This window comes from Panthera onca, chromosome B4, assembly GCF_046562875.1.
Source record: "Panthera onca isolate mPanOnc1 chromosome B4, mPanOnc1 haplotype 2, whole genome shotgun sequence".
NCBI classification, from domain to species: Eukaryota; Metazoa; Chordata; class Mammalia; order Carnivora; family Felidae; genus Panthera; species Panthera onca.
The window spans coordinates 120,735,772-120,749,308 of record NC_138345.1 but is presented as its reverse complement, the minus strand read 5'-3'; the positions used below and the strand labels follow the sequence as shown (position 1 = coordinate 120,749,308).

Genomic DNA, 13,537 nt, shown 5'->3' with positions numbered 1-13,537 from the left:
TGTGACTTTTGCAACAGCACTAGGAGGTACTAGTTGTAAAAATACTCATAGTAGCAGCCTCTGCATCCCCCACAAGACCTGTGCTAGACCCAAACTTCTGGAGGGCAAGGCCATCCTTTATTCATCTTGTGCCCACAGTGTCTGGCTCTGCCTAATGCATAGAAGACACAATGAATGTCTGCCAAAGCCTCTAGTAAGCTTTCAAATACATTAATCACCATTCCTGAATTTTAAACACTGTGCCTGATACTCATTAGCTCAGCTTTCCTTTGATTCCACTCACAGTCTCCACAGTGACAAAAGCCCTTTCATGAACCCTAATTAGAGAAAACCTTTCCTTTCCTTTCTTTTCCACATTACCTATTTGATTCAGTGTTGAAAATCCTATATTCTATTTTCATTTTTTCCAGAAGGTAAAGATCCATTTCTTATTAGTACAATGTAAGATTCATGAAAACGGGCTTTTTGTTGTTGTTGTTTTGTTTTTTGTTTACCTCCAGAACCTAAAACAGTGCCTGGCACATAGTAAGCACTCACAAAACACATCTATTCTAGAAACTTCCTTAGTAGCTGTGAACTATTTGTCTAGGACTATGCTCTAATAGAAAACTCCATGTGGCTATTACAAAGAACATAATGTTTTAAAGGAAAAGATTAAGATGTTTCTTCACAGGATCAAAATAAAATTTTAATTTAATCTTACCCCAGAAAGAGACTTTTAAAATGTGAAGGCTGAAGGTGAAAGAAAAATGTGTACATGCTTTGCTGCAGCTTTTTAATCAAAAGAATCCTAATCAATGTTGACCATGAGTGTCTGGATTGCATAATAACAAGCATGCCAGGTGGTGGAGGGCAAAAACAAGAGAAGTCATCAAATACCTCCTTGGATTTATTTTGTAAATAAAGCATGAGTTCCAGTTAGTTAGCATGCATCTGATTGTACCACATGGTATGGATGCTTTTGGTCTTTTGCTTGTTCCTCTTTTCTGAAGGGTAAAGTTATTTTGCTTGTTATTTGCAATAGGAAAATGAGTTTTTAAAAACTTGTGCACAGTGTACTGCCCCCTGACACAGTCTATGCAGTTATTCAGACACCCCAGTACTGGTCACCTACTATGTGTCAGGCATTGCGCTAGGCACCAGGAATTCAAAGATAAAAGATATCATCCTTGTCCTTTGGGATTTTACAACCCACAAAGGGGAATATTCACAAAACAAAACAGAGAGCTGGGTGGAAGAGGACTTACCCTGAGACATCCCCAAGGGAAAGGGGAGTGAGTGTTGTAAAGGAGAAGGGAGGTGTGTTTCAGAGCATGGGCCAAGGTCCAGACACCTGACAAAGCCTGATGTAATCAGACATGCTAAACCACTGGTGTCCCAAAAAAGGTGGGGTGCTGGGACCACAAGAGAGAAGGGTGGTCAGCTCCTTAAGGGTCCTATTTGCCAAACAAGGAAGGTTAAATTGTGACTTGTAAGCAGAGGGGAGCCACTGAAAAGTTTTAAGCTGGAGAATACAGGATCAGATTTGCAAATGGGACCAGAAGGGATTAGAACTAGAGGTAGAGAAACCAGATGGGAGGCTGCTACTGCAAAGGTGGTGGCCTCCACTAACATAAGAACAGTGGGCAGAAAGAGGAGAAAATAGAGTAGAAATATGTTAACGAAGAAGAATCAACAGGATTTGGTGATTGAGAGTATATCAGCTGGAGGAGAAGTCGGTAGTAACAGCTCATGCTTACTGAGTACTCACTGTGCACCACACATATGCACCTACAAGTACTATTGCAGTGACCCCATTTTACAGATAAGAAAACTGAGACACAGGAGGTGAATCCCTTTGCCCAAGGTATTATGGTTAGTATGTTCCAGAAAGAGAGGAGTCAAAGACGATTCCCAGGGGTCTGGCCTAGGTGCCTACATAGAACACAATGGTCCTTGCCAACCTTTCCAGGTTGTCACACTCTAGGAACATGTGGTCCTGGCAGCTACCTTTATGCGCCCTGCCATCTCTCCCCTTTATCTTTGTTCATGTTGTTGTCCTTTGCTGGAATGTCCTCCTTCTCCCAATTAGCCTCTTAACATCATCCCCTCCAGGGAGCTGTTCCTGACCTATCCCTCACTCCTCCCAGCCTCCCCCCGCCCCACTACAACAACACTGCATTATAATTTTTGTTTAGAAGTCTGTCTCCTCTAGCTGATGCTGCCACCTATGAGAGAAATAATGAGATCTCACTCATTCAGGCCCTCCTAGGTCCAGGCTAGAGCCTGGTACATAGTTTGACCTTAGCAGCTGGAGAGCTGCAGTTATTCTATGGGAAACAGGTAACGGTTGGGGGGGGGGGGGGAGCGGATTCTCCTTTGGACACATTGAGCTAAGCTGAAAGGCCAGAGAGGCATACAATTAGAGATGTCTAGCCAACAGCTAAGTATAAAAGCATAGCACACACAAGAAAGAAGTTCTGAGCTGGTGAGTTCCACTGGGGAGTCACCGAAATAAAGACGAAGTTGCACAAAGGGAAATTATGTCCTATGCTCTCTGCCCCATTTCACTTCCATGTTGCATGGTTAGGCTTGGCTTCCTCTTCTTTTTTTTTTTTTTTTTTTTTTTAAATTTTTTTAACGTTTATTTATTTTTGAGACAGAGAGAGACAGAGCATGAACGGGGAAGGGGCAGAGAGAGAGGGAGACACAGAATCGGAAGCAGGCTCCAGGCTCTGAGCCGTCAGCCCAGAGCCCGACGCCGGGCTCGAACTCACGGACCGCGAGATCGTGACCTGAGCTGAAGTCAGACGCTTAACCGACTGAGCCACCCAGGCGCCCGGCTTCCTCTTCTAATTACCAGTACTGAACGTCTGCCCCCCATTGTCTTTTGGCCTTTGCTCAAGCCATGCTTTTTGCCTGGAATTATCCACACATTTGTTCATTTCCTTCCTCCTCCTAATTAACAGTAACCCCAGGCTCCAGAGTCAAACTCTAAATCTGCCCTGGGGTTCCCCATTCATTATGTGAGGTTAAATAAGTTCCTCAACCTATCTATGCCTCGATTTCTTCAAATGAATATGGGGCTAACACTGGACCAATTTCTTAAAAGTTGTTGTGAGATTTAACTAAGGTAATTCACATAAAGTACCATTATTATGTCCCAGCATACCCCACACTTCTACTTAAAATATAGAAAACTTCACCACCCCAGTTTAAAGGTATCCCACCAAGGGACTGACTCTGCATTCAGGGTCATTGTCCAGCATTTGGTAGGTGGCTAATCAATGTCTTCCAAATGGTTGAGAGTAAGATTATAAACTCAAGGACACAACCCAGGCAAACACCAATATAAACAGAACTCCAAAAAGAAGCAACTTAAGAGATAGGAGGAATGGGGGGGGGGGGGAGAATAATTATAAGAATAATACTGGCTCTGATTACATTTCCTTCTTGTCTTCTACTTGCTCTCTCTGCTCAAGCCACACTGACCTTCTAGCTAACCCTGAACATGACAAACTCATTCCTACCCCAGGACCTTTGCTCTCACTATTCCCTTTGCCAGGATTGCTCTTTCCCCCACATAAGGCAATGGTTCATTCCTTTATTTCATTTAGATGTCTGCTGAAATATCTCCTCAGAGACACTTTCCCTAAAATAGCCCCCACTGTGCTCTATAAGCAACTTGGGCCCCATATTAAGCCTCTTCAGATACGAAGCTGACAAGTCCAACCACAAGTCATCTTCCCAGTTCAGACTAGAACATAGCCCCTCTGCCTTCTTTTGCATGGCCAAGAACAAATCAAGTCCCAGCCATTTCTTTCTAAAGGAGACTTGTCACCCATCCTTGGTGTCATGCACTTGGTTATATAATGAGCTAAAAGTGGATAAGAACCCAAACCATTTAAAAGACAAGCAAAGAAAAATCAGTGGTGAGCTCAAAAGGTTGAGGCATTAAAAATCCAGGATTTTAAAAACTGCATCATCCACTGAACATATATTTGTTAGAGTGCATATTACAGTTACTGATTACCTGAATCTCATTTCACATTTCCAGAATATATAAGCCTAGACGGCTGTCTAAAAGTAAAAATTCATGCTAAAATACAGAACAAGTTCCAATACAGGACCAAAAATGCATATTTGGATGGGAAGCTAATGAGGTTTACTGGAGGCTGCTGCTAATGAAATGCATACATAAGCCAAATTTCTCTCTCAGGAACCTAAAACACACAGTCTACAGTATAACTGTTCATTCTGTGCTAAAGATAGGACTAAGGCATTTATTAAATCAGTCAAATGAATACAAAAATTGAACCCTATAAGTTCCAGGAAAGAATCTTAGATCATCCCCCATCATGATATCTAAATCCAAATCCAACAGAACCAAAAGGGAACATTTTTAAAGCAGTTCAGTTGTCAGAGAGATGATTTGTAGAAGGTTCCAGACTGGGCCAAGCTCTCATCAGATAATGATCTCAACAACATTCAGCAGGTGAGGAATATATTGAATGTCCTCAAGTTTATTTTTCCTTAACTTGTTCACCAGAATGGAAACCCTGATGGACTAACTTATCTTGTCATGTCTTGGGTCACTTTGCTATGGGCTGAAGAATTAATGTGCACTTTGTGGCCAAGTGTATTCACCACGTTAGGGATGGAAAGAAAGAAGAGCGTGTCAAGAATATATTTAAAATAGCACAAATTCTAATTGATATATATATTTAAGTCTGTTTTAGTTCCCTTAAAGGCCCTAAAGAGAAACCTGTGTAATTCTTTGTTGCCAAAAAAGAAACAAACAAACAAACAAAAGGTCTGCCACCCTTTTCCTTTAATTACTGAAATATACTTGCTTTTCAAAAACAATTTCACTTCTTCTGATTTCATTTTCTCTACCTAGGTGCCCAATTAAGCTTTTAAAGTTTCTAGAAATTTAAAGAACTGATTATTATTAACTATCACTGACAGTATCCACAGAGTAGCATGTGAAATCCAACACAATGGATCACTGATCAAAAAAGGTGTAAAAAATAGATTCCTGCCAATGAATATGCCTAAAACACCATCAGAATGTTGGATTATCCCCAGATGGTAACCCAAGAATGACAATGTTCTGTGTTAAATGTGTGGCAGGAGTAAGAACAATTCACAGCCCAGCAGAAGATGCATTAAGTTAAAAAAAAAAGTCACTAGTATGCAATTGGTAATCTTCTCACAATTCCTTATCAGTTCACAAGGATCAACTGCAAACCCTCAGAGCCACCTGAGTGATCCCTTTAAACAGTTATATCCCCCGTTAAAAAAAGACACTGACTCCTTTAACCTTGGTAAAATGAGCAGGGGACATCACTGGCCTGCAGAATGAAGCCTCCATACCAACCATACCAAAGATCAGCAAATCCCCCGCCCCCCGCCCCCCCCAAATCCCAGGCTTGGGAGATGTCCCTGCAAAGCATTTTCCAACAATTGCTCATCCGCTTCACGTTTAAAACGCCAAAACTAGATGTTATCACAGCAACTGATTGCCAGGGGAAGAGGGGGGAGGTCTACTTGAGTTTCTCCCTCCTATAACCCAATCTCGGCAGCATCTCTGACAAAGGTCTACAGAGAATTGCTTTTTCCACGCAAGCAGGAATGTTGATAAAAAGCCTTGTTGGCTTCCCCAGTGCACTGGGATTTCTAGCTGAGTTGGAAACCTTCATACTGTGATTTTGCTTTCCTCAGAACTCTGCAATGCCTTTAAGAAATAATAATAATAATAAAAATAAATAAATATATATATATATATATTTTTTTTTTTTAACCCAAAACGGTGGGGGCGGGGGGGGGGGGGGGAATGATGCCTTCTATTCCCATGGAACTTTTATTTACAAGCTGATTTTTTTTTTTTTTTGCATTAAAAGCATATTTTGGTGCATATTATTTTAACCCCACAGCATCTGTCAGGGAGATGTTCTCATCTCTAATTTACAGATGGAGAAATACAGGAACAAAAAAGTTTAAATAACTTGCCCAAGGTCAGTCAGGGACAAGGCAAGCGCTGACTGAACGCAGACCTCCCAACTCCCAAGCCTCGCACCACTAGAAACGAACTTAACACCCGTATCCCTTCCCTTCGGTGCTCTGAAGCTAGTGGGATTTTTCTGGAGACACAGAGCTCCCAGACACCTCCCAAATTTTGGGCGTTTTTACCCCCACCGACTCCTTTTGCACATACTCCCTTCCCGGGTTTCGGGCAGCTCCAACCCCGCAGAGCGTCGGACCCCCAGCCCCACGCAGTGCGCGCGCTGCAGCCCCCTCCCTTCCTTCCTGACCCTCTCGGGAGCCGAACCCCGAAGTTCCCCAGGATGCTCTGACGGCTTCCCGGCCCCGCCCGCCCCAGCCGCCCCGAGAGCCCGCGACCGCCCGCCGTTACCGTATGCCGTGAGGGAGGCCATCCTGGCTCGCGTCCTGCCCAGGCTGGCCAGGGCGTCGGCCAGAGCGGCCGCCTGCGCGCCGCGCCCCTGGACGGCCGGCGCCTGGCCCCGCGAGTGCATGCGCTTGGCTCCCGCGGCGCCCGGCCGCCCCGCTGCTGAGCATGCCCAGTCAGCCCGCCGCGGTCGCCCCGAGAGGTGCCCGCGGCTCGCAGGTGCCCCTGGCCGGGTCTCGGCTGCAAGGGCAGACGGTCAACCGCGCTTCGGGTCCCCGTGCTCCGGGTCCCTGCGGGGATTGAACCTGCAGCGGAGGACTGGCGACCCGGAGAGAGGAGGAGCGAAGCAGGCGGTGGGAGGTGCTGGGGCGCGCGGCGGATGTGGCCCCAACGGGCGGACGTCGGGCAGGACCCGGCTGGGTCCACTCCAAGCAGGGTGCCTCTCGGGGTGGGGGCGACAGGGTGACGCGGGCAAACGTGGGATCGGGGAGTCCCGAGGGCGCCACGGCCTCCCGGACCTCGAGCCTCCAGCTCTTTTCCTAGGGAAGTTCCACTGGAGAACACGACTGGGGACGCAGGGGGTGGGACCGGCCGCCTGTGACTCTAGGGCGCGATTCCCAGCGTAGGGGACAGTCTCAAGAAGGGTTTGCCTCCGAGGCCGAAGCCCAAGGGAGAGTGGCAACTGTGTCCCGTGGATTTTTATTAATGAAGTCCTGGACCGCTAAGTACAGACTTCTGACCCCAACAGCCCAGACCTGTCCTAGAGCATCATCCTGTCACTTTTACTGGTGTGTCTGTCTCCCCGTGAGGCTGTGTCTAGTGTCCTATTCTGCTCTGACTGCTCGTGCTTCAATCAGGGCGTGAACTCAATATTTGTTGAATGACTAAAGGCCCAACCCCCTCCCAGCTCTCTCTACTTGAAAGCCCACCCATTCTGTCGTGCTGGTTCTCGACTTAAGAATCAGCTCCCTGGCAAATGGGAGGAGAAAGAAAGAAATGGGAGGCAAAGGGGAGTGGGGAGAACAGGAAAAAACTAGAGGCCGCCTAACTACCCCTTGGCGTCAGGAACACCCGGAGTTTCGCAAATCCCAAGAGTAAATTAAATTCACAAGCTCCTGAGCGCTGCCCAGGGCTTCCACTGGCCTGATGACCAGAGAGTCTCGGCCTTGAAAAACGCCAGCGTCCAACAAATTGGGGGGCGATGCTGTGGAGCCTAGTAACTGCGTTTGGGGTTGTGCCAACTTCGGTGGAGGTACTGAGAGGGCAGAGTTGTCTTCTGACTTCCAGATTTTCTCTCCCTTTACCTCCACATTTTAGCTCAGGTAGGGTCATGAAGAAGGACAATCAAAATGAGTTCCAAATTGCACTTTAATTCTTCTTGGCAGCTCTTTCTAATTAGCAGGAACTAAAATGTGGTGTCTGATTAATTAACCTCTCTTAAGGCCACCTGAACTTCTGCCCACATAATACCACTCCAAGTCCTTGAGATATTCAGTGTCCTCAATAAAATTAAGATTGAAAATACTGGGCCTCTGGGTTGAGGAATTGTTGGTCAAATACACCTCAGACTTGCTAAGAGCCCTGTGCTGTCAGTTGACACTGACATCTTTAAGCAGCCTCATGTCTGCAGCAGAAGGGGGTGGTCTCTCTGCCTCACATTCTTGAGGGGAACAAAGGCCAACAAACAGTTGCGACAGTATCCTGGAACTCAGGCTGTTAAACCTGGCCGCCAGGAGCAAGTGGTTCTGTCTTTGCAGGATTCACAGATGACTTCACCGAGGAAATGACATTTGAAAGATGAGGTTCAGGATTTGTGTGGTTGCCAGTAAGACTTCTTAAAGGCAAGCTTGTCATTCAAATTTTCTTATGTTTTATTCATTCACAGTGTTTTCAGGAGTAAAATATGAACTGCCACAACCTTGATGAAAGCTGTATTCAAAATCTTTTCAGGAAAATGCTTTTTTCAGATGGTAGACTGAGGAAAACTGGTTCTCCTCTTCTCAGCATGCTCTAAACTTGATCTATTTGACTTACTATTAACTTCCTAAATGTGATTATAATGCATTTGACAGTGAAAGAGTCTCTCTGTGATCAACATTTTTAGCAAGGTATTTTAATTCTGTAGGTTAGTAACTACTCTACAAATACTCATTTCTTAAACTATTGCATGTGAAGAGTAATTTAGTTTTGATTTGCCCATGATCAACTTGACTTAGGATTTGGTCCATTATAAAAGATTTAACAAATTGAACATTTTAAGATATTGCTGCTATTGACAGATCAAAGCTTTTATAGCCCTACGTCCTTGGTATTCCTGTAACACGTAACATCTCTGTTATAGCATTTATTACATCATGTTATAATTTGTCTATTTATCCATACACCTCTCCACTGGGAAGAAGGGACCATGTCTTTTATCTCAGTGTATCACAACACCTAGCACATTATTTGGCCCATATTAAGTATTCAATTAATATTAGTTGAATCAATTAGTGTGAGAGAAAAAAAATGTTTGATTATGGGGGAAGGATAGTTGAGAAACGGTCAGTGCTTAGGAGACCTGAGTTGTGGGTAAGTTTATTCTATAGATCTCAATCATCTTCCTCACTCAAGAAAGATTATTGCACCAAACTATTCTACGCAACACTTTGGCCAGGCCAGAGAACTCTGTCAGAACTACAGTGTCTGTTCTATTGAGGCACAAATGGAGTTCTTCCTGGACCTGGAAGATTGGAGAAAGAGTCTATGGGTGGGCTTCATGGGGATCATGACTTCTGAAATACATTCAGAACTGGGTATGTACATACATTTTTTCTGGGATGGGGAGAAGATCCATAATTTTCATCAGATTTTTAGAGGTAACCCTGATCCAATAGAGATAAAAAATTAATGGCATAGCAAATAGTTTGCATCCAAAACATAGCCTTTAAAGAAAACTAATTACAACAATGAGGAATTATAGCTACATATTAGATCCTTTCGCTATAACAATAATGGCCCCCTTGGATCCATCCTTTAATTTTCTACACCTGAAAAAAATTTATAGCTAAAATGAAATGACAATCTTTGTTTTTCAAAATTCCAAAATTAAATAAATTTAAATTATATAAAACATTTAGCCCTTCATGATTAAATCTGTGTTTTTTAAATTTTTTTTTAATGTTTATTTTTGAGAGAGAGAGACAGAGTGCAAGCAGGGGAGAAGCAGAGAGAGAGGGAGACACAGAATCCAAAGCAGGCTCTAGGCTCTGAGCTGTCAGCATGGAGCCCGATGTGGGGCTCGAACTCATGAACTGTGAGATCATGACCTGAGCCGAAGTTGGACACTTAACCAACTGAGCCACCCAGGTGTCCCAAATCTGGGGCTATTAAATGGAAATGTAAAATCCCCAAAACTATTTTCCTGAAACAAAACAAAAACAAAAACCCAATAACATAAGATGTCAAAGAAACAACTATATCAAGGTCATGTTTTAGGACTTTAAATGAATGTTTACAACACATTTCTATAAAGTTTGGCAGATTTGTAACAATGAATGGTACACTTATTTACATATCTTACAATTAATTACATATATGCAAATTTATTTATTTTAATATATATGTAAGCACATATATAAAGTCTTATATATTTATATATAATAATATATATAGTCTTAATCTTTATTAAGATAACAAAACAGATGCTATTGATGATTTGATAGTTAGGGAAACTGAGTCACTGAGTGACTAATTAACAGTCAGTAAGGACTGGAGCTAAGATTTGAAACCAGGTTACAGAGCTCATGATATCCTATTCCCAAATGTTGAATATATATAAACCATCTGGTTATCTTTCTTTCTAAATCTTCAATTTAAAATGTTATTTTATTTATACTTTTTTTCCTTAAGACAAAATAGGAAAGTTGCACCGAAAGGTGTAATGGTCAAGAAGAGGCTAAATGAGGGCTTCCTAACTACATCAGGGCCAGTCAGTTGAATCACACTGCAGAAGTAAACATGAACAGTGAGTTCTTATCTCAGAGAAGAGAGTAGATTATTTAATTTCTGGTTTCCTGGTCTCCATTTCTCAAGTGTCATGAAAAATCTCTCTTCAATTTATAACAGAAAAACTTTTGCCAGTAATATGTGTTTGGAGTCAGCTTCGTGCGTTCTGTCCTTGTTTGAATGCCTTTCATAACATATCACACTAATTATTGTCATGGCAACTTAACTGAATATATGATAAAATAGAATTTGCTTTTTAGAGGACACTGCCTTTTTATCAAATACCATGCATGAATACGAGGAAATTTATTATAGGTCCAATCACATTTACCTTAAAAATGCTTTATGTTGTTATACAAATGACATAATTTTTTTTCTGAAAACAGAAACACACATCTCATCCTAAAATTCTGAGTGTTGCAATAGTTGTACAGGTCAAAAATGCTGTATATTCAGATCCATTTGGTTGGGGAGCAGGTTGGTCTACCTTATTCTAAATTCATATTCCATCTCAATGGGAAAGCCAAAGCGTTTACATTAAATGGTAAATGACTATTTCTCATGTCCCAGAAAGCAACCTATGAAAACATTACTTTTCTGATCTTCAGTGAACACCATCAAATTGGAGTCCTATGCACCCAATATTTCCCCTGGAGTTTGTTTATCAAATGGTCCCTCTGGACCATCAAATGGAAAGGGATTATGTGGGACCTATGTTGTCCATGTCAGGAGAAAAGGAACTTGACCATTAAATTCGCAAGATGATGAACTATGGAAAGATAGAATTTAGGTCTTGTTTTTCTTTATTTCACCCACAGTACTTTACATGGTGCTCTACATGGCAGAAACCCAATAAATGCTTATTGCTTATAGTCTCACAGAAGGTCAGAGCCATGAGTAGACTTAAAAAAAAAAAAAAGCACTGGTTCTGGGGTCAGCCTGAGTTCAAACTCCAAATTCCACCATGTATTAGTTATGTGACTGTGGGCAAATAACCTAACCTGGGCCTCAGTTTCTCATCTACAAAATGCAGGTAATAATAACAGCCGCAACAAAGGATTCTTGAGGGTGTCCAGTGAGTTAATATCTATAAAACCTTTCAAACAGTTATCAGTAGATATTAACCCCTATGATTATTATGTCCAGTTTTTCAGGATTCCCTTAGGAATGCCAATCAAGCAGTAAATCCTTTCCATTCCTTTCACCAAGGGGTGCTTTTCATAATAATTAAACAGACAGTACTGCACCAGTCACCACCAATCAAACAGGCACCCCAGGCTTGCCAGGCTTAACCCTTTAGCTGCTGGGGAAAGTCTACAAGAACCAAGGTGTCAGGCAATGGGTGTCTTAGAGCAATGCCTATTTATTACCAACCAAGTATGGAGGTATTTTAATACTTTGTGACTGGTATCATGTATCCTGGCTGTATATCCGCCCTGATTCCCACCTTCCCACCCTAGACATCCAAGCAACTGAACTTCCAGGTCACTCAAAAGAGCAAACTAGACCTCATCTGAAACATATTTAAGTTTCTAATTCCCCACCGAGAGAAGTAAAAGTGAACATAATGGGTTATCAGAATGCACATAAGAAATTGATATTTTGGGGAGACATTTAAACCATCTATGAGCACTTGTTAGTAAGAGATATTTTAAATATCTGTTTGATACAACATTTATGGGGAAAGGTGGCTTAAAATAACATCAACCCAATCAAAATTTTAAAAACTCAATACCAAGAGAATGCTGAATGGATTTTGCTAGCTGTCTACTGAGAACAAATTTCATGTGAGAAGAATATGGTCATTAGGGAGAAAAATATCTGCCTCCACTGCAGAAAAGCAGACCAAGAAATAAAAAGTAAACAAAACCCACAGAAGATTTAAACAATAATGGCAGTAGAATCCTTAAGTGAAACGAACATGTTACATGAAAGAGCTCCCCAGTTCTCCACTCACTGACTTGAACTAAGGGTTCTCCATTTGGTGAAATAACCCAAAGCCCCCAGAATTAATACTGGGTCACAATAACCTTTCTTGCCAAGTTGGACCTTTCTGTCTCTTGTGGGGACTTTTGTAGGTTCCTCAGAGATTTCCCTTCTGGGAATATCCATCTAGACTTCTCAGGACATAGGCAATCTTCTTCTCTCACTAGCTGTTTGTGTTTCATCTCTCAGCCCTCAAGACTCTGGTAGTTCACCCTTCTCATTTGCAATACTATATTTTTAAGGTGAGTGTAGGGCTGGGGGTTGCAAAACCAGTGTTTGACCACCTTGTTTGCAAGCTCTGGATGAGGAAAATAACATCTCATTTTGGAATGAAACATTTTTCATTCATTTTGCTTTTGGTTTTGGGGGGCACTGGCCAGGAAAAAGGAAAGGAAAAAGAAAAACAAAGAAGAGAATTTCATTCTTTTTTTTTTTTACTAAGACTTTATTTTTTTAGAGCAGTTTTAGCTTCACAGCAAAACTAAGGGAAGGTACAGAGATTTCCCATATACCCCTACCTTACTCATGCATAACCTCCCCCATTACCAACATTCTCCACCAGAGTGGTACAGTTGTTACAACTGGTAAACATACATTGACACATCATAATCATTCATAGTCCATAGTTTACATTAGGGTCTCTTGGTATTGTATATTCTATGGGTTTGAACAAATGTATAATGACATGTATTCATCAATGTGGTATTATACAGAGTATTTTCACTGCCCTAAAAATCCTCTGTGCCTTGCCTATTCACCCCTCCCCCCAACTTCTGGCAACCACTGATCTTTTTATTGCCTCCATAGTTTCGCTTTTTCCAGAAAGTTATATAGTTGGGATTATACCATGTGTAGCTTTTTCAGATTGGCTCCTTTCACTTAATGTAGTAAAATGCATTTAAGTTTCCTCCATTTTTTTCATCGCTCATTTCTTTTTAGTGCTGAATAATAGTCCACTGTCTAGATACACTACTGTTTATTCAACTACTGAAGGACATCTTGATTGCGTCCAAATTTTAGCAATTATGAATAAAGCTGCTACAAACATCAATGTGCAGGTTTTTGTGTGGACATGAGTTTTCAACTCCTTTGGGTAAATACCAAGGATTGTCTAATAAGAGTGTTTGGCTTTGTAAGAAATAGCCAAATTGTTTTCCAAAGTGGCTATACCACTTT

The 13,537-nt window shown here is 42.0% G+C and overlaps 1 protein-coding gene across 3 annotated transcripts in view; it reads right to left on the bottom strand.

Annotated features, from left to right (window-relative positions):
• ANO4 (anoctamin 4) overlaps positions 1-6,706 on the bottom strand; it is a 416,532-nt gene extending 409,826 nt beyond the window's left edge. For all 3 annotated transcript variants that reach the window (XM_060656635.2, XM_060656636.2, XM_060656637.2), the window contains exon 1: positions 6,395-6,706. In XM_060656635.2, the coding sequence (XP_060512618.1) occupies positions 6,395-6,515 (121 nt within the window). In that variant the 5' untranslated portion in view covers positions 6,516-6,706. The remainder of the gene's footprint in view (positions 1-6,394) is intronic.
• Positions 6,707-13,537: the final 6,831 nt, after the last annotated feature.